General features: G+C 36.9%; 1 protein-coding gene across 1 annotated transcript; it reads right to left on the bottom strand.

The window, feature by feature from the left end:
* Positions 1-102: 102 nt before the first annotated feature.
* Positions 103-21428, bottom strand: LOC137966295 (probable proline transporter 2). Its single transcript, XM_068812875.1, has 8 exons — positions 21008-21428; positions 20705-20884; positions 19359-19583; positions 18583-18677; positions 14791-14980; positions 6822-6946; positions 1166-1381; positions 103-657 (listed from the first exon to the last, which is right to left on the bottom strand). Exons 2-8 carry the CDS (start codon positions 20802-20804, stop codon positions 277-279), a joined length of 1332 nt encoding a protein of 443 aa, XP_068668976.1. The 5' UTR covers positions 20805-20884; positions 21008-21428; the 3' UTR covers positions 103-276.
* Between the last annotated feature and the right edge of the window lie 872 nt (positions 21429-22300).

The following is a 22300-nucleotide window of genomic DNA, read 5'->3' as shown; positions in this document are numbered from 1 at the left end:
GGGGACCAGAAATGAAAGAAAACGAAGAAAAGAGTCATCTGATTCGGATTTCGATTACTAATGAATGGCTTTGTTTAAGAACACAGGAAAAAAAAAAATAAATAAATAAAATAATTTCACAAAAAAAGAATGCATTACTTGATATATAGTCTCATTACAGAATACCTGACCATGTTCATAGTTTACCCCCCCAGCATGCTATGCTTTATACACCTTATTACCCAAAAATGACAAGGTTAGGAAGATCCGAACATCCACATCTAGGTCAATTGGAGCCTAAATGTCAGCAAATAGACTGTAATTACGAGAATCCACTATGATAAGCCTTACGGCTGCAACGGCAGCAACTGCTGCTAAGCAACTGAACCCGCAAACATTAAACCAATGCCAACCCTTCTCCAGTGCTGACAATTTGTTTCGTTTCACCATTAAGTACATGTGGTTGGCAAGAACAAAGGTGAGAGGGAAAGTGCTCAAAGACCCGGTGAGACTCATGAAATCTCCCAGAAAAGGTAGAAGAGCTGCCAAAAAGGTGACTACTGTTAGATAACCCCCTCTAACTAATATTCTGAATGACAGAACATGGAAAGATAATGCATTTCCTTTGCCTCTTCCATATCTAGTATCCATGTATTCATACGTAGGACTTGCAAATATCTGCAAATAGAACAACAACACAAAAACGATTAGTCATCTTTCGGTGGGAAAGCACACATGGGACAACAAAACCTTTCAATTTCCCTGGAAAACTAATTGTAACTTTCCAAGCAAAAAAGAGAGATTCTCCCATGAAGTCACAAAAAAAAACTATTAACTGACTGTGAAACAGACCATTTTTCTCAGTACATCCACAAGAACAGCCACAAAACTCCATATGGTTGTGTAGGTCTAAACATATCAGATTTTTGGGTACCCAATATGGCAAACCATTATACTAGAGTCTTAACTCTTCCATTTCCTTAGCAACAATCGGTATTACTATCACTAATACATGAGGTATCACCAACGTCAATTCATCAAGCCCCCTTTACTCGATGAAAAATGGAACTCGTTGGACCACTGCCCTTTACCTTTGATCATGTTTCAAACAACTAAGTGAAAATTCCAAAATTTGAATTGTTATTTTTCATTTCTAAATTTAAGGAGTTGAGGAGTGAAAAATTACATGCAAAGCAATGACTGACTGGAAAAAAGCTGCTACACTGGCTACGGCCTTAATCCAAAGAGGACCTGAAACACTGTTGAGGAGGTATATTGATGTTGAGGATCCATAAGCCCAATAGCCCACATAAGTTACGGCAAGCAGGGGCAAATTACCGGCAGTAAATTGAAAAATAAGTGCTCTCTGCATGTTCTTTATCACGGGAGGCTTCACCGTAGCCTTCACAATAATTGAGGCCATAGAAAGTGAGAATTCATACACAATAATTCAAAATAAAATGAATTTGCAGCTGCATTCGTTATTTCCAATTAATTATCTCATTTATAAACCAAGAACCACTAAGCAGTTTCTTTGGCAGCTTGAGGGAGACAAAAATATGAGGTTGTCCAACATTATAGAAACAGCCACTCAAACTGGCTGGATGAACATTTCAGAACAATCAGAGTTCAACAGGGTTCAATCAGGATGATGTCATAAGATGTAATAAAATTAAAAACAATTTTATATAGTCATAGAATACTTGTTTATAGACATCTAACTTTTTAATTTGCGATACAATTTTGACAATAGCATGGAGGTCAGATAATTTCCCTTTCTAAAAGGTCATGAGTTCAGGTCTTCAGAGTCTCATGTTTAAACTTTGAGGTGACGAGACCAAATTAACTGGTAGAACCAGTCATTTTTTTTATTTTTTTTGCTTTTGTTGTTAACACCGGAACCATATGTGTGACTCAAACCTAAGAGCTCAAGCTAAAAGTCCCCCAGTTTAGAGCAGAAGGCCAAATCCAGAACTAGGCTGGTTGCTGGTTGGACAGGTTTAGCCAAGTGGATTAGCTGATTGGTGGTCAGACTGGTCTGGTCAAGCAGGTTTGCCAAATTCAAAAGTAAGCATGGTATGTGATGGGGATAAAGAGTTCCAAACAAGTTCAAGAAAAAAAAAATGAGAAGTGTAGCTATTTGGCTCAATGAAGAGCCTAATATTTGGTTGTTAGTTAACAGGTTTAAGAAATTGTGTGGTTTTTAGTTGTAATATCGCTTTTATTTTCAGTGGGTTATGTTTTACTTGGGTTTTCTCCTGAACCATAAGAATTTATTGTTTTTATTTTTAATTTACGTTTTTTAGTTTAATGGGCCTTTTAATTGTTGGTTTAAGGTCCATTAGGATTCTTTTAAGTTCTAATCTTGGCCCTTAGTTTCAATCACTAAGATGTTTAAATCTAGCCACCAGAGCCCTGTAATTGGCACATTGAAGGAAATTTCAAAATTATGTTGCTTGGGTGTGAAACTCTCTCTCAAGTGAATTCTAGAAGTAGTGTAATGCTTCCTTCCTCCTCACTTCTTTGTTTTTCTCTTACTTTTTGCCTTCCAAAAAACTACTACTTGCGCTGTACATTCATTCCAGTTCTATTTCAGGCAGACAGAAGCCACTTTTTTTTTCGTTTTTATAGTAGCAAAATATTGTAGCAAACCCTAAAGTTACTGTTTTTCCTCCTTTGATCTGCTTTTCTTCAAATTTCACTACTTTCTTCACTTTCTGGAATATTTACATCAACTATAGCATCAACTACAGGAATATTAGTTTTCACATTCACCTTTAATTCTTTCATCAAAATGACATTTTCTTGTTTAGATTACCTAAACCAAAGTACGACAAACCTGGAAAACTACATCTTTTTCCTTTTCTGACCTATTTTGAGCCCTTTCAAACTTTATTGTCTTTTAACCTTCCAGATGTGTTAAGAACTTTCATCAGTCAGGTATTTTCTCCTTTAGCAGCACTTTCTTGTTATGCATATTTGTGGTAACTTTAAAATTATTTCCATTGTTATGCATATATATCCATTGTTTAAGTTATTTTTCTTATGGTGGCAACATGCAATTAATGTACCCTATTTCCTGGTTTGTTTAGTCAGCCCTTTGTGACTAAATTCAACACCTATTAGAACCCTAGAACCTTACGTCCTTGTTGTTCTACATCTATTTTGACATTAGAGCCTTTTTTGGTGCACTATTTTAAACCTTCTCATACCTTTCTCTTATTACCCTGTGTATGCCCACTCGTAGGTTAGATCACCACAAAACCATGTCCCTAGAACAAATGGTGGAGTTATTAGTGAGCATCAATGCTAAGTTGGGTGAACTACATATGTTGATAGGTTTTCCAAGGTGACCAAGAACATTTTATGAGTCTAGAGGTAGCTAATCATTTTAGTGGACAAGGGCAAAATAAGAGGGGAAACAGTCAGCCAAATTCCCATTACCGGTGTAGCTATTACAAAGGTTAGAAGGGAATCAGCTCAAGGAAACATTTCTAGGCCCACGTTCTCCACATCAGGCATTTTAGGAGAGGAGTGAGAAGACCCAGGACCATGACATGGTCCTAATGAGAATGACTGGGTGAGTGATATTACTAAAAAGGATAAACTTGAGACCCATAGTTATTATGGGAAATTTGATCCAAAGGTTTTTCTTGATTGACTATCTGATTTGGATAGTTATTTTGATTAGAATAGCATGACGGATAACCAACATGTGAGTTTTGCCAAGATGAAGCTAACTGGCCAAGCCAAACTTCACTGGACTAATCTGGAAAGGCAAATCCAACATTTAGGTCAAGATCCTATAATTTTATGGGATGACATGAAAGAAAAACTCAAAGAAAAATACCTTCACGTCTAATCTATGGCCCAATTGCAAACATTGTAACAAAATAACAAAGTTTTTTAATATATGAGGAAATTTGATGAATTGATGTTTCATTGTGAAACTCAAGAAGATCCTAGATTGACACTTTCTCGATTTCAAACAAGGTTACGACCTGGAATTAGACATGCAATGATTCCACACACTAGGACTCTATTGATGAGGCATTCCAAAATTCATCCAATTTCCAAATAACCCTCAAGTTGGAACAGTATGCTAAGAAACTACCACCAAAAGGTTTACTTCCCAAGTTGAGGAGTTCACTAGTAATAGGGTCTACAATTAACAACTCAACAGTGACATAGGGTAGCAACCAGTCCAAACCTCAAGTTCAAGACAACAAAGGAAAAGGATTTGTTTCTGAGGGTTCCAAGGGCAACACCAAACAAGTCTATTATAAGTGTGGGGTGCAGGCCACTGTACCTAATAGTGTTCTACAAGGAATCTCTATACTAGGGTTGAAGATGGAGATGAAGAGGAATATGATGGAGAATGCATTGTTCATGAGGCCGAAGAAGCAAGTAATGAGGACAGTGTTAAGCCAAGAGATGAGATGACTCGCATGAATGTTGTGAGGTGCATAGCTACTCAACCTAAGAGTGTGAAGATGATTGGAGGAGGACAACGATTTTTCCACACTTAACATGAATATTCTTTCAAAAAATGCCACTGAAAGGCTAGGTTTAAAACCTGAACCACACCCACGTCTTTACAAAGTGGCTTGGGTTGACCAAACAACCATTCCAATCAAGCATAGGTGTTTGGTTCCTTCGCAATCTGCTCCCTATACTGATTGCATATGGTTGATGTTGCTCCCATGGACGTTGCACATATCCTTTTAGGCATACCATGGCTTTTTTTATCTAAATGTCATTCATTATGGAAGGTCAAACACTTAAGTGTTTTGTTAATTTGCAATATGGATGAGATTCGAGAAGGGGAGAAAGAGGAAATGAGAAAACAAAAGAGAGACAGAGAAGCAGCTGTTTAGTCTGCGTTCCATTGAGGGCTCAGAACTCAATCCTTCTCCTTATCTCATTCACTTAAGTGAAAGTTACATGAAATGCACATAATGCCCTCCAATACAAATATACTTATAATTCCCTAAATACAAGTCAGAGCTTAATAAAAATAGACATAAAGTCCAGACATGATGTCTAACCTGCTGTAACTATATGAGATCTAAATGAGTCTGTGAAAAGACCAAAATACCCTAGTACCAGTATTTCAACACTCCCCCTCAAGCTGGAGATTAAATGTTAAAAAGACCCAGCTTCTCACATAACACCAGATGTTCATTTTTTCAAAGGGTTTTGTAAACACTTTACCAATTTGTTCTGAAGACTTCACAAAGGACGTATTGGAAATGGCAACCACCCTCTATGTGTTTGATCCTCTCGTGAAATACTAGGTTACTGGCTATAAATAGTAGGTTTTGGAAATTGGATGAGTTCTAGTTGTAATTTCGGTTTTATTTTCAGTGGGTTATGTTTTGCTTGGTTTCTGTGAATAGTTTGGTTTTATTATAACTTCTATTTTTCAGTTTGATGGAACTTTTTAGTGTTGCTATAAGGTCCATTAGGATTCTTTTAAGTTTTAATCTTGGCCTTTAATTTCAGTCAATAAGATGTTTTAAATCTGGGCCATTAAATTTTAGGTTTGTCATTATTTAAAGCCACCAGAGACCTGTACAGCTTGAAGGAAATTCCAGAATTATGTTGTTTGGGTGTGAGACATCTCTCTCTCTCTCTCTTGGAAGTGAATTCTAAAAATCAGGTGTGATGCCTACTTTTCTCTTTTCTTTGTTTTTCTCTTAATTTTTACCTTCCAAAAAATTTCTTTCTTCATTGTACTTCCATTCCAGTTATATTTCAGCAAGAAAAGGAGTCACTTTTTTTCGTTTTTCCTGTAAGCATGATACTAAAGTTGTTATTTTTCCTCTTTTGACCCTTTTTCCTTCAATTTACAGTACATTTTCTTCAATTTCACAATATATCCTTCAAGTACAACATCTCTCTACAGTTTCACATTCACCTCAAGTTCTTTCACCAAAATTCTTTTTTGTTTTTTATTTCTTTTAGTTAGTGATTGTTATGCATGTCTATAGTGACTTTACCATATTATCATTGTTTAAGCTATGTTTGTTATTGTGTTAGCATGCAATTAATATTCATATTTCCTGATTTTTTTAGTCAACCCCTTTGTGACCTAATTCAGCACATATTAGAACCCTACAACCTGTAGTCCTTGCTGTCCTACTTCAGTATATGGAACCTCAGTTCCAACAGAACCCAATTAAACTCTCAGTCCAATACGTAGCACAATGGGTTGATCCTATCATATTATTATTTTTCATTACAGTTCTTTTTTTATCCTTTTTTAATTCTGAAAAACTTTCGGCCATATTGATGATTATATTCACCCATTCTCCTTTCTTTTTAGCTTCTAAGGACCGTAATAACCATTATATTATCATAAATTTTAATTTATTTTAGGAAGATTCAACACATTGAGGGCTCACAACTTCTGGTTTCACCCAAAGGAGGTGGGGCACGTTGCTTCACAGCAGTGCCTGCATCCTGACCTCTTGACTCCCTTTTGTTTACACAGTACGCAGAGGAGAGAAGTATGCTCCCCTAAGTGCAAGGAAGGCAAGAGGTGGCCTCCTCTCACACAAAAATCTGCTTCTTCCTCCTCTGTATGCCCCCTTCTCTCCTTCCCCCCCACCCTCCCTCTCCCTCTTTGGGAAGGAACATCCTCCTTCACTACCACTTTCCTAGTGTCAAAGTCAAAGTAAAAAAGGAGAAGAGGTGGACTCATCTATTCTTAATTAAATAGGGTTAAAAATAATTACTTTTTGATTAAGGTGTTTTTGAATCCGGGGGGAGGTGTTAGCTATATAGTAAACATTTTTTCTTCAAAAAATTCTAGTCAGTGACGACAGACCTCAACTTACCTGTATTTCTGGAATCATCCCTGTATTATAAGCGAAAACAAGACTAGCCGCACTACCAATAGAGCTGAAGATTTTGGAGGCCTTTGTTCCATGAATGTCATAATCTCGAGGAGGTGAATTTATTCCTATGAGAACATAAAATATGGCAGAACATGTTAGTTATATGCCTATGTTTCACTTGAACATCACAAATTAACTCTGAAAAAAAATTAGTTTTAGAAAACCTTTGGATAGTCCAGCTCACATAAAAGATAAAAGCAATTTTGGAAGATAAAATTAGTTCAAATTTTATTTTTGAATGATTAAACAAGGGAGAAGCAGTGAAATCTACCATTGTTCAGGGTAGAAGATAGTTAGAAAATATGTCAAGGGGTATTTTAGTCATTTTACCACTTAAATTTATTTTTATAGGTAATCTTGTTCTATGCATTGAATTATGTTAGTGGTTAAATTTTCACGTACATAGGATACATAATTAGGGAGTTATAAGGAAAATAAGCATTATTGTATGTATAGGGGCATTATTGTAATTTTGATCAAAGCCTATCATTAAATAGAGTTATGAGCCTTCTTTTGGTTATTTTCTCAATCTCTCTCTTCTCCTTCTCTCTTTTTTTCACTTCTCTCCTTCCACCACCAAAAACCTTAATTTTTAAATGGTATCAGAGCGGTAGATGACTTCTAGGAGCATCTTACTACAGTTTTCCATCATATTAGAAGAGGATAACTTCCTAGAATAAGGGTTTTACAAGTTCTTCGGTTACTGGTTCGTGAAAGTTCAAGTTTTTCTCTTTTTCTCTACCATAACCTTAGGGTTATTGGTTTCTATTTATCATTGAGGGATTCTCTATGATTTAATTGTCCTAACTGGGTTTATATTGGAAGTTTTTGGGATGTGCATCACCCATCCCAGTAACTGTGCTTGCATCATTCCAGATTTGGTTGACGTCAGCCCTAATTGAGTAATTTATATTATTCTCATTGAATTCGATGCATGCTACTGGTTCTTGATCTATTAAAGCGCACACATCCTAGTCTTTTGCCCAAAACCTAATTCTGCGAGGCGGGGCCCACTCTAGTGATAAATTAGAAATTTTCTGGAAGTGTTAATAGGTTCTCAATAATATGGCCGATGCAGGAGAAGTTTACACTCCATCTAGAGAGAATTCAGGACATGATGGAAAGGATATAATTATGATTATATCTGAGAAACTGCCACAGTCTAATTATCTAAATTGGGCTAAATCTGTCAGAATGTATCTGAAGAGCAGAAAGAAGACAAAATTCATTAAAGATGATCCTCCGGTTCCTCCAAATGATGATTGGGAGGCATAGGACAGCCAGGTTATGACTTGGATGTTAAGTTGTGGAACCTAATTAACGCCGTACGCTGAGTCGGTATACGGATCATTAAGGGTAGTTTGGGAATTTTACTCTTGTATTGCGGTTGCCCTAGTTTTCTCTTTATATTTGGGGGCGCCGTTGTTAGGGTTTTATGACCCGGAGTAAAATCATCAGTTGCGGCCGAGAGAGGTTAGAGAAAAACACTTGTGAGTGTGTGCAATTTCTCTTGTAAACTATTTCATCTTCACAGTGGATTACTGCAGCAGCGGAAGAAAAGACGTAGTCTCACCTAGAGGCGAACCTGTATAAATCTTGTTGTACTTTCGTGCTTGCTTATTTTTTCTTCTTCTGGGTTAATTATTTTTTCTCTCGTTAGTTTTGAATTAGGGCGTCTAAGTCCTAACAATGGATTGTCAATAGTATTGATTCAACATTGAGAAATCAAGTGATGAATTGTGAAACAACAAAGGCAATGTGGTTGTCCCTAGAGTCTTTATATGCTCTGGAGAGTAATCTCTCTTGAGTCTTTGAGCTATATACTGATTTCTTTGGATTGCAAAGAAGCAATAGAACTGTCACATTGTACTACAGTGCATTCTGTGGTATATGGTAGGAGATTAATGTTTATCATCCGTTTACTACGAATGAAAAGGAATTGAAGGAACAACAAAGTCAGTAGCTGGTTGCAAAATTTCTTGATGTGTTAGGCTCTGAATTTGATGGAATAAAAGCTCAAGTATTAGCCTCAGATGAGATACCTACTCTCTCTACTCTCTCTACCACCTTTAATCTCATTATGAGGATTGAGAAGACTGTGGTACCCAAAACAGGTAAAGATGATAAGATAATGAAGGTGTTACTCTTAATGCTTCAAACACTACATCAGTCCCCACAGACTCCTCTAGAGATCGCTCAAGTACTAGTAGAAGCCGAGGTAGAGAGGGCTCAGGTTGAGGTAAAGGACACGATGATGGTAAGTCAAAAAGAAAATGTGTTCACTGTGGACAAAATAATCACTATTCTGACAGGTGTTGGATTAAGTTTGGAAAACCTACATGGGCTAACTCCACCATTCATGATAGTGGAAGTGGACATTCAGACTCTTCTACCTCTGTTACACCAGGAGCTCCAACTGAGATGCAACAGTTGATACAACAGTAACAGCAAATTGCATAGTGGATGGCTCAAATCTCTATTACCTCACCCTTTGCATCCGTGACTCATGCTTCCATCCCTGTTCCTACTCCTACCAGTGTTAGCTCAATTATGCCAGCTTATCATGTTCACTCATCACCATCCTGGGTTCTTGATTTAGGGGCCTCCAGGCATATATCAGGTATATCATCATTGTTTTTTGATTTGAAGGAGTCTATAAAACATGTAAATCTAACTGATGAATCTACCTCTCTTGTTCAAGGAGTAGAAAATGTCACTCCAGCCTCCTTATCTCCTCAATCAGTGCTTCTTGCCCCTAAGTTTCCTTTAAATTTGTTATTTGTTAGTCAATTAGCCAAGTCTATAAATTGTTCTCTCACATTTATCCTACTCACTGCATTTTTCAGGATCTCACAACGAGGATGATGATTGGTTCCGCTCATGAGAGAGATTGACTATATTATTTGGAGAGCCACCAACCAGATAATATTCAAGTGTTACACTCGGTAGATTCTCCTCTATAGTAGCACTTCGGCTAGGTCATCTATCTGCAGCGAAACTAATTCAAGTCTTTACAGAGTTTCGTTCGAGTCTTTCTTTTAAGCGCGAGTCATGTCAATTGAGCAAGCATCACAAAAGTTCTTTTCTAGTCTCACCTCACAAATCCAGTCATCTGTTTAAGATTGTACACTCAGACATCTGAGGTCCTTATCCAGTGACTAGTAAGTTTGGTCATAGGAACTTTATTTCTTTTATTGATGATTTTAGTAGATGCACTTGGATTTACCTTCTTAAGGAAAAATCCGAGGCCTTTGATGTATTAAAACTTTTCTTCAATGAAATAAGGAACCAGTTTGCTGCCTCACTCCGTATTTTATGTACTGACAAAGACCTTGAATTCATGAATCACAAATTTCATATTTTTTATCAAAATCAATGAATTATTCATCAAACCTCATGTGTTTTCACTCATCAGCAAAATGTAACTGAACGTAAGAATCGTCATTTATTGGAGGTTGTTAGGACAATGATGATACACTTGAATGTACCCAAGTCATACAGGGGTGATGTTGTACTTACTGCTTATTTTTTTATCAATAAAATGTTTTCCGCTATTTTGGAAGGTAAAATTCCTATTCAGGACCTCTTACCATCAGTTCCCTTATTTCCTCTCTCTCCTTGGGTGTCTGGTTGTGTATATTTTGCATATGTATTGGGACCTTCCGGGGATAAATTGTCACTTAGAGCAATTAAATGTATATTTTTGGGATACTCTCGCACACAAAAGGGATACATATGTTTTTGCCCATTCACCAGAAAAATATTTGTGTCTGCAAATGTTACACTCTTCGAGGATGTTCCCTTCTTTTCATCTACATCGTTTCCCTCAACTCCTGTCATACCTTTTGATCCTAAACTTGTTATCCTATGCCAGTTGATGAACCTATTGGACGTTCATAAGTTGTCATTGTTGAGAAACCTTTGCAAGTGTATAAGCACTAGAAAAGAAGTTTCATCTCAGGCTTCAAGTTCCTCTCTCATATTGGTTCATGACTCTAAATCATCTAAGGATCCTACTGCACTCAGGAAAGGTGTCAAAAAAGGTATGCGGTATCCTTTGTCTCACTTTGTATCTTATAATTCCTTATTTGACAACTATAAAAAGTTTGATTTGTCCATCTCTACCTCCACTATTCCTTCATTAGTACAGGAAGCTCATTTATCTCCCCATTGGAAGCAAGTTATGGAGGTTGAAATGGAGGCATTAGTAGACCGGGGCACTTGGAAACTGTGTGATTTACCTTCAGGGGCAACATTTGTTGGTTGCAGATGGGTTTATACAATAAAATATAATGTTGATGGTTCTGTTGAGCAGTATAAAGCTCGGTTGGTAGCAAAAGGGTAAACTAAAACTTATGGTATAGATGTGTTTGAGAACTTTTCATCTGCTGCTCGGTTATCCTCTGTTCGTATTTTGATCTCAGTTGCAGTGAATCAAGGATGGCCCCTATGTCAATTGGACATCCAAAATGTCTTCTTGTATGATGATCTAGAAGAAGAGGTATATATGGAACAACCTTCGGGGTATATTGCTCAGGAGGAGACAAATAAAGTTTGTAAACTCAAGAAGGCAATTTATGGGCTAAAGCAAAGTTCGCGAGCTTGGTTTGAAAAATTCAGTGTTGTGATATCTATGGGATTCTCGAGGAGTCATTGTGATCACTCCTCATTTGTAATGAAGAAGTCCTCTAGAATTGTGATGCTACTAGTTTAAGTAGATGACATAATTCTATTTGGAAGCGATATTTTTGGTATAGAGGATACTAAGTCTCATTTGTCGACACGTTTTCAAACCAAGGACTTGGGGTTATTGAAATACTTTCTAGGCATTGAAGTGGCAAAAAGCAAAGGGGTTGTGAGGACAAAACGAAAATATATAACTGATATGCTCCAGGAGATGGTTTCCTGGAAGTAAAACCAGTTGATACTCCATGGAAGCGGGACATGATCTTCACGATAATCAAAGTGCAAAATTAAATGATAGAACACAGTATCAGAGGTTAGTAGGCAAGTTAATTTATGTAACAGTTACTAGACTTGATATCTCTTTTGCAATGAGTGTAGTGAGTCAGTTTATGGAGCATTCTCGCAAAATACACCTAGATGTTGTACAAAGAATTTTGAGGTATCTTAAAGGAGGACCAAGAAAGGGTTTTTCTTTAGGCCCAATGGCCATATGATGATTGAAGTTTTCTCTAATGTGGATTACGTTGTGTCCAAACTAGACAAGAAGTCAACCTCAAGAAGTTGGCAAGGATGCACATTGGAACCAAGGTTCAACTTATGAAGGAATGGACTCCCCCAGATACTGGTTACCTAAAATTGAATTTTGATGGCTCTTCTCTTGGCAATCCAGGGATCGCTGGTTTTAGGGGCGTGATTTCGGATTCATCTGGAAATCAATGTTTCTCCTTTGCTGGTCCTTTAGGTATCTCTGACTCTACGTCAACAGAGTTACATGGCCTTCTTAATAGGCTTCGGGTGTTTAAAGACAACTGCAGTGGGCCTATTCATATTGAAGGGGACTCCAAGGTATGTGATTGGTGGGTGCCAGCGTAATTCCCCTCCCCCATGGAGGCATTGGGACATATTTTAGGAGATTTTGGATATTGTATCATCTTTGTCTTGTATTTGGTCTCAAATTCTGAGATCTGCAAATTCGGCAGCAGATGTGCTTGCCAAGGAGGGAGTTTCCCCTGCAATCTCTTGTTGTAAGGGATTTGCTCCCTCTCCCTTTGTAAATTTTCTCTTGTTAGTATAAATACATCTTTATAAAAAATAAAAAAAAGAGGTGTTTCTTAAGTCCATTGAGATTTTTTTATTGGTATCCTTTGGGTTTTTATTGTCGTTATTTGAGTGACAGGCATTACCCCTTTTAGTGATTATTATTAATATTTTATTCAAAATCTTATAAGGTTGGTTTCAACACTTTTTTTCTTATCATTCATATTTATTATTTTTTGAGAGTCTATGTCCGACTAAGTACTTATCCTCGAAACACCTTAATGGAGGAGATAATTATTACAATTATTTTTTTGTTTCAACCTAGGATCTCGCTAATACCTCCCAGATAGAAGGGGAAAAGTAGAAAAAAAGTACAAGAAAGATATTTTATTCCACATGTTGTGGTAATTTTATTGTTACCAAATTATTAAAGAAAGGGGGAGAACATAAGATAAAAAATTAGCCATTGCAGATTGAAGACTAAGAATCTTTTTCATTGAAAGTTAAATTTATAAACTCCAACTTGAAGGAGCATGTTGAAAAACAAGATATGGGATAGTCTTATATGATTCTCATAGTAAGAAGTCTCACAGAGCCAAAATTAATATGGTGGAGTCTAAGAGAAGTCTCATGGGAAGGAGATCCCATAGAAGAATCTCAACTAAAGTTGTTTTAGTTATGTTCATCTTTTATTTATGTTTGATTGTTTAATTTTTCTTGGATTTATCTTTTAGTGTTTGACTTTGGGTGTAACCGGGACAAGGGTAGTTTAATTGAAATACGATTCTACTTGTTTCCTCTATTATAAATTGAGGCTCATTGTACTTAGTTAATAAAATCAATGAATTATTTTTCTTTTCCAAAAATTCAACATTATGCGTAGAACATTCTTGTAGACCAGCTCACTTCATGAAATGTGTTTTTTTCCTAGTAATCATCAGAAGATTCTAGCAGCAAATTATCAATTCTAAAAGTCGAACACCCCCGACTATGATCTCTTGGAAGATTCCCCCAACTGGCTGGATAAAACTCCAGTTCGATGGTTCTAGATTGACAGCTCGAATTCAGCTAGAACTTGGGCTCATTTATGGATGGTGACAACCAGCCCCACCAAACTGGCACCATGAAAACCCATGAAAGGGTTAGATTTCTAATCTCGTCTCTGCCACGCCTACCTGCCCCACAAAAAAGAAAACAAAAATTTTTTTTTTCCTATTATACTGTTAGAAAATCTATTGAAGAGCAATATTATCTCTTTGCATTTACTATAAAGTCCAGCATCTGTACGATCTTGTTCTATGTGTTTAATTTTATCTCTAGTTCAATTTTCATGTAATTTGAACATGTAAGGAGATATAAGGGTTTTAAGTGTTTTTAAGTGAGAAGGGGCATTTCTGCAATTTTTGTTTCAGAACTTCATAAAAAGCCTGGGGTCGAGCACCCACCAACCAAAGACTTTCCAGCGCTCTGAATTCTCCCATCTTTTCTCTCTGTCTCTGTCTCTCTCCAAAATCCTAAAATTCACTCTTTTACATATACTATCATTTAAAGTAAGATAAAGGGTGTGTTTGTGAAATAAAATATATACTTATATCTCAGGTTGGGCTGGATTTTTAAGGTTAAACCCATCCTCATCCCATCCACATGCGGGTTTAAGAGAAACACATCCATTATCAAGTGGGTCAGGGAGGTTACCATTTAAGCCCTCCCATGCTCCCCATTGCCATCCCTAGGCTCATTTCAGAATAGCAGTGGATCAACCTTTCTCGCATATTTCGGTCCAGCAGGAATCTGCAACTCCAACGACACAGAGTTGAAAGCTCTTATAACAGGCAAAAGAAGGGACTCAGCCATAAGTGGTTGAATGAGCAAGGAAAAGGCCCCTCCATGGAAACTGAGATATGTATATGATGAGATTGCTGACTTTTCAAGTTCAAGGACGGTTGCACGGAGGCATATTCCAAGACCAGCACATTCCTTCCCAGATAAACTAGCTAAAGCAGAAGTTTTTGGAGAGATTCTAGCAATTGTATCTTCCAACCCCCTTGTGGGTTCCCTTGTATGTTATGTTGTACTTTAGCAATGTCCTTTACCTTGTACTCCACTTTTGCATCTAACAAAAGCTCATCACATTTCTCAACAAAAAAAAAAAAAAAAAAAAAAAAGAGGGACTAGAAGTAGGTACCATCTCTGATTGACAGCACTAGGGCTGCAGCTATGTATATTAGGCTCAAGAAGGTTGAGACTCCAAGCCAAACCCTTAGAGCTGATAAATGGGGTATTGAAAATGCAAAGATGGCACAGACAAGGCCAGCAACTGCTATGCAGTATGGTAACTTCAAGACACCATCATCCCTATACAAGATATAGATTGCCTGTAAAAGCCAAAAGAGTAGATTAGACAAATGATAGATTGCCTGCCAAAAGAGTAGATTAGACAAAGAAGTTCAAGAAAATTGGAGAAACTGACCAAAACTGAAATTGACAAGGCCTATTTACTCAAAATTGTGTCAGCTTATTCTCCATGTTGAGAGCATGAATGCTTTTAGTAACTGATAAATAGACAAGATGAGCAAGGTGGACAATGTAGAACCACTTTATTCTCTGAAAACTAAAAGTATTGGTGATTGAGTCTACATCCATCACATTGCAGCAAGGTCTACAAATAGTCTGGGTAAATAGTAAGACCAACTATGTTGCAGATGTAGGAAGAATTGGGGAAGCAATAGAACTAAATTTGCATTTACAAGAACTGAGAAACAACTTACAGAACCATTGCACTAAATTTGCAACTTTAACTTGAAAGAGTTTTTCCAGTAATGCAAGATACTTGCCAAGAATAAAGAGGAACAAACCCACAAGTATTAGTACAAACTAAGATGTGATACCAGGGCATGCAAAGAGCTTTTTTTGGCTACCTATAGCATTGTTAAAGCCCAATGAAGAGTGGACCAATAGGCCCAAAATTGAAAGCGAATATGCTTTGTGAGAACCAAATATAAATTACAATAAGTCAAACCTGAAATGAAGTTGTACAGCACAACCTCATGCAGATCAATATTCAAGTTGTTAGAAAATATGCCCAGGGGTATTTTGGTCATTTCACTACTTTCGTAGTTTTGTTTCTATATGTAATCTTTTTCTATGCATTGGATTATGTTACTGGTTAACTTTTCGTGTACATAGGATACATAGTTAGGGAGATATAAGGAGAATAAGTATTATTGTACGTATAGGGGTATTATTGTAATTTTGATCAAACCCTATCATTAAATAGAGCTGGGGGGAGCCTTCTTTTGGTTCTTTTCTCAATCTCTCTCTTCTCCTACTCTCTTTTTCTCACTTCTCTCTCCTTCCGCCACCAAAAACCTTAATTTTTAGAAAAGTAAAACAAAAGAACTCCAGTACTATTGCTCACAAATTCTAGAAATGATATAATGATGCATCTGGTATCTAAAGCAAAAGCTCAAATGAAAATAATATAAATCTCATAAAAAATCTTTAAAATAATGCAAGAAATGACGATTCATTTGCTCAAGAGGTCACAGTAGGAATATCTTTTGTATCGATTGCATAGAATATATACTTTTTCACAAAAAAAAAAAAAAAAAAAAAAAAAGATTGCATAGAATATATAAGCTGAACTTTCAGCTTGACTAAGTTCTAATGATTAGCAAACATTTTACACCACTGTCAACCTACTGCAGCCTACTTATCCAATTAGGAACCCATTTACTGGGACAAGAAAGTAGCTTTAGTTCAGTTGGTACTAGGAGAAACAATGTCCTAAGAGAGTCATTAAATCATCCAGGACGCAAGAGTCCTACAGTGTAAAACAAAGTGCTTGACACTTGTGGCCCCTTAGGCATAAGTCATTCTACAGAAATGGTATTGGTTGATAAATCAAGAAATGGTATAAAATGAAACTACAAAAGCAGGCTTGAAAATCCAAGAGCTTCAAAATAAACCAATTTACGAATCTTTATTTTTTAAGAAGAGCGATCTAACACACAGGCATGTGTAGGACAGTCCACTGCTTTATAACATGGATTTTTTCAAGGAAGATGCAGCATATCTAGTACATTTTATTAAAGGTTAATTATTACACCAAGTACTGTTGTAGAAGAATGTAAACCAATTTACCATAGTAAGGTACACCGTGGTTTAGTGGAAAATTTCAAGAGAAAATGTCTCTAACGCGGTTTGAGGTCAAACCATCCCCCCAAAGAGACTATTACTATTGCCTAGGCTCAGTTTTTCAAAAGGACTGAGAAATTGAAGAGGATGACAAGCCTAGGATGTTGGCTGGCAAAGATGGAGTTAGCTCCTACGATATGCAATGTGTGCATCCTCAAAATGTTGAAGGTAAAATTCTTCAAAGGCAATTGTTAGGCTAACCATTCAAACAGCTTTGAGGAAGTCAAGTAGCACTTCCTACTAAAGATGAAGGTGGCAAGTTGGCTTAGATATGCAGTGAAATTAGAGAAAAAAGGATTACAAACAGCAAGTTGATGAGATAATAAAGAAGATCATACAAGAGTCTACAGGACATAGAAGTAAATTAATTTTAACATATTAAATAAGATTTGACAGGATCCAACAGGATTCCACATGACAATGGAGGATTTTGGAAATGACAAAAACTCAAAATTTTGTATTCTTTTTAAAAAGAGGGCCAACCTCTCGGCACAGGTGGAGGCCACACCATTTCCTCTTCTTCTATTCAAAGAGAAGGAGGGTGGAACGGAATCTCCCACTACCTCACGAAGAGGAGCAGCAGAAGAGAGCACAAACCCCCAATCCCCTCCTCCCTTCTCTGATGAGAAGAGGCAAAACAAGAGACTCCACTTATGGTGAAGAGGTGGACCCGTAATTAATTTTTAGAATTTAAAGGCAATCATTTTTAAAAAAAGGGGGAGAGATGATTGTAGAATACATAACAATACAATCAAGGGGGTGAGTGTAATTAACCCTTTACTTGCTAAACTAGCTGCTCATTGCAGTGGTTACTGAGGAAGATTCACATTATGCTGAAGAATAAATAATGCTCAGGCATTACAATTACTGACATCCAATGTGCTGAATTTTTTCTTCTTTTTTTTTTCCCAGTGGTTACAAAGGAAGATTCCCGTTATGCTATAGAGTAAACAATGCTTAGGCATTATAATAACTGGTGTAAGATGGATTGAATTTTTTCTGTTCTTTCTTTAATATCAACATTGTTTAGAGTATTCTTTAATTTTCTGTTGTATTCTCTGGAGAGCCTCCCCTCCCCCTGTTGCTCTTTCTTTCCCCTCAATAAAATCATCACCACTCAAATATATATATATATATGTGTGTGTGTGTGTGTGTGTGTGTGTGTGTGTGTGTGTATAATGAGGGTTGATCCAATACAAAAAGCTATTAGGTGCGAAACATGCGAAACAATATCTCACCCGTCCGATCATGATTAAAGGCTGAAATAGCCGTTTCGCATGTTTCGCACCAAACGGTTTTTCGTATTGGATCAGCCCTCTATGTATAACACATATATATACATACATATCAACATTGTTTAGAGTGTTGCCAAGACTACTGGTGAGAAGTACAAACAAAAATCCAATGATGCTCAAACTATGCTAACTGTTAAGCTGAAAATTGACCAACATAAGCTAGTATATGCCCCTCTCCTCCCTCTGCATGAAGGGAAGCTGACCCAGCTGGCTCGTCTCATGCCAAGGCAAGGGCAAAGCCGTCCTTCGCTTCATGTGAACAGGGGATAAGTACCATATTAATTAGAATGAACATTAAGTAGGTGAACAAGTGCCAGCTTAAAAACCAGCCTACCTGCGCTTAACTCTTATTCTCAAGTGACTTCTGATGCAAGAGATCAGAATTTTGAACTTCTAGAAATGATCTTCTGATGCAAGAGCTCATAAGAAAAAAATATTCTTTAATCTGGAGTCCTATATGAGTAAACAGTTTAAATTCAACTAACCTTCATAGCCTGCCCAGCCAAAATGATATATCCAGTACAGATTATGAATAGATTTATGTATTGCAACGCCCATGTCAGATAATACATTTTCTTGCCTGCAGTAAACATCTGTCAGGAGGTAAAAGGAAACTCAAACAACCCTTGACATGTAAAACAAAGAAGTTATCGCTACGGCAAGTATAACACAGAGAATCCAAAAGAGATAGGAAAGCATGTGGCACACCATATATGGTACCTTCTTAAAAAACCAGAACTACCATTAGAAAAATGGCCCATCAGACAGACATCACAATCAGAATACATCAGCCAAGTGAAGAAATTTAAATGTCAGAGTGTCCTGCAATAGTTGATTGAACAAGAGCAACCACAGATCATATTTAACAGAAATAACCAATGCATCCGAATTTTACATCTGAGCCTTCTAAATTGGCGATCCTTCAAATGGTCAAACTAGGATAATTTACTGCTGTGACATATTTACAGAACATTGCTGGATTGTTTAAAAAAAACAAGGTGCTCTCTAGGACCCTTGTGGCTTGTCATGTAAGAAACGAACTTGAAGAGGGGAATATGTTTCATCGAAATTCAGACATTAGACCAAGAGCACGTGAATTCATTCAGTAGACAGTTTAGAGGACGATATAAGAAATAAGATAGTTCTTAAATAAACCATAAAACACAATATATTCACGGAGCTTTTAATAACTACAGATTCCTAACAATGACAGCAGACAGATTGAAAATAAAATCTAAAGAAGTTTCAGTAAGTAATAGACCGTATATATGGCCTGCTAGATCTCTGTATCTTATGTGCCTCTTTCCTCCAACTTCATGAAGACGGGAGAGAAGTATACTCGCATAGAGGGATATGGCCGCTGCCAAAACTAATCCCACTCCACCAGCTATCCAACCTAGAGGAACCATTATGGCGCCAGAATATCCCAAGACATAGGCACTGTTAACTCCAGTTGTGAGGACAAAACCCACTTGATACCAAGGATCTATAGCAATTCAAACACAAGAAAGAAGATTTTATTAAATAAAAATAAATAAATTAAAAGGATATCATAGAAAAATAAAAAAGCTATAAATATATACGTCGGTTTTCAAAGAACTGACATCCATAATCCTTTTTCCTCAAATTTAAGTCAGCCACTTGTACAAATATAAAAAGTTTCACACAGGACAGTATGGTTTTTGTTTCTTGGAACTGCATGGCTTTCTTTTTTAGTGATAGTTAGCTCATCCTATATGAAACATTACCAAAAGCACATAATCTCTGCTTTCCAAAATCCCTGTAAAATATGCTCTAGTCTCATCATTTATAGTTTTCACAAGAATAACTCCTAGAATATACTGTCGAACAGTCTTTGAATCTGCATTTCTACTTTCCCAATGGCTCTTTCCTTTTCTGGAAGCCCAATAAATTACCCAAATGTACACTTATTTGGTAATATGTTGAGCACAAAGTGCCTCCAGACAGAAAAGGTCTTTAAAGGACGTCAGTACAATTGCAATTTCAACTGCTTTTAGAATAAAAGTTCGAAAGTTAAAATGCATAAATTTTATAAACCCGGAACTGGTTTTGGTATTAGATAAGAATAAGGACAATCATGCTGACTAACAGTTGCAGTAAACAAAGTCCTTTTTTTGTGTAGGGTGTGCACTCTGTTTAAAGTTGAAGCTTCTGTATGTGGAAACAGGAGGTTTTGCAACATATATCCATCTTTTCTCAGCACAAGAGTAAAATTTCATTTTTGATGTTTGTGGCATTCAAATTTTAAAACAAGTTCATTCGAGAAAATGATAAAAAAAAAATTATATTAGAAAAAATACTGAAATTGCCCTAGCAACATAGCTTAAACAAAAATATGCAAGTAAAACGACAGACGCAAATTTAAAAAATAAAATAAAAAAGATGTCTGGGAATAAAACGAACATCTTATTCTTGATTCACAAAAGATATATAAACCAAGATACGGATGATGAGGTCAACTTTGGCAATGTAAATTCCATCCAATTTTTTTATAGGAGTAATGTGAGGAGTTTAGAGAATGCCAGTAGTCTAATAGTCCGGACACCGGATTGCCATTTACATGACGAATCAGAGGCACAGAATTACCACGGCTGATCAGATGCGCTGTCTCGTCGGCGGCCTCGGTCGCTAGCTTTTCCTCCAGATGGATTCTGTCCTTGGAAGAGATAATTTCGTCACTGTCCATGGTGAGGTCTCCTCTCAGGAGCAAAGAGACCGCTTCTTCGTCGTCAGAGGAGAAGAAAGTGACCTCCAGCTTCTCTCTTTCTGCGAGTGTCAGAGTAAACTTAAATACACGCCCCCCATCTCTCGAAAGGACAACTGGAAAATCTGAAAAACATTGAATTTTCAAAAGAGTGCGGTTTTAACATTTAAGACAGTCTTGCTGACCTGATTGGCCCAACTTCTCGTTTTTTTCTAAATCGGCTCTCCACCTCCTTTTTCGAGACTGTTTTTGCAGTTGAATTGAAATACAGTCGATTGAACGAATAGTTAGCAAGTTGCAGGACTCGGTGAGCCCCCTCGCAGATATGAATCTCGCGTTCTGGCTTTCCTGTTTATCAGTTTTTTCTCAGTTCAAAAGTTCGGACATCTCGGTGGTGTTCCGTGTTGGTTTCGTTCCGCGCTTCGACAACCGTTTACGGGAACCTCTCACCGAACTCCATGCCTTAATTCTCCACTACCACTTGGAGTCAGCGACTTCGCCTCTGATCTGTACAATGTCGCGACCGGCATTTACACGTTCATTTCATCATATGTAAATCATTGGATGGATCTCTGTGATCCATAAAAGAGATCTAAGACTCAACAACAGCAGCACGCAAACGGCTCCGTGGAGAACAAAATAATGGTCAATCGAAGTGTCGTTGTCTTTGGCCACCTAAGTGCCAAGTTTCCGTGTCTATGTGGGTTAGTACTCTGACAAAAATGCCTCCAATTTTACACACCCGTTGCTTGCTAGGGAAACTCTTCCAATTGTTGTCCAAGCCGCTATATGGGTTGTTACCTACCAATGTTTGTTGAAGCCATTTCAAAATGGCCAACCATAGGAGAACTATCTTATCCCCATCACCAAGCAGCTTCAAATGAGATCTTCTATCGTTAGGTTAAGGTTTTACTTTTCTAGAGAAGGCGAAGGAGAATCTAAAAGAGGAAAAGGTGAAGGAGAAAAGGAATCAAGTTGATGAACCCTAAACTTGACCCTTGTTCGTACTTCCCTCCTGATTTGATTAACCCCTAACTTGAATATTGTAGCGATCTATTATTTTTTTCTTTTTATTTATCTAATTTTTATAATTAATTAGTGCACAGTTAATTATCACACGTAATTATTATATTAATTTACAATAAATTGTAATCATTTGTTAATATAATATCTCATTTAATTAATTAATATATTTTAATTCTACATTAAATTACTTATTAGTATAGTAACTATGTTTGTTTTGGTTAATTATCTATTTAGGTATATGTTCTATTTAAATATATTATAAAAAAATTACTTATTCTCTTGTATACATCATATTTTTCATTTTGGGCACTAACATTGGAAACTGTTTTCAATGCACTTGAACTTATCCACACTAACACCAACAAGTGTTTGAACTTAAACTAGTTCATTCACTTGAACTTGAACCCCCCTCCCCCCAGTCAACAAAATGAAAATTTGATCTCCATCTTCAT

The sequence above is a fragment of the Aristolochia californica genome, unplaced genomic scaffold (genome assembly GCF_029961685.1).
Source record: "Aristolochia californica isolate CCGP_79_NKW_82.1479 unplaced genomic scaffold, dmAriCali1.0.hap1 SCAF_5, whole genome shotgun sequence".
In the NCBI taxonomy this organism is placed as follows: Eukaryota; Viridiplantae; Streptophyta; class Magnoliopsida; order Piperales; family Aristolochiaceae; genus Aristolochia; species Aristolochia californica.
This window is presented reverse-complemented; position numbering and strand designations above follow the sequence as displayed.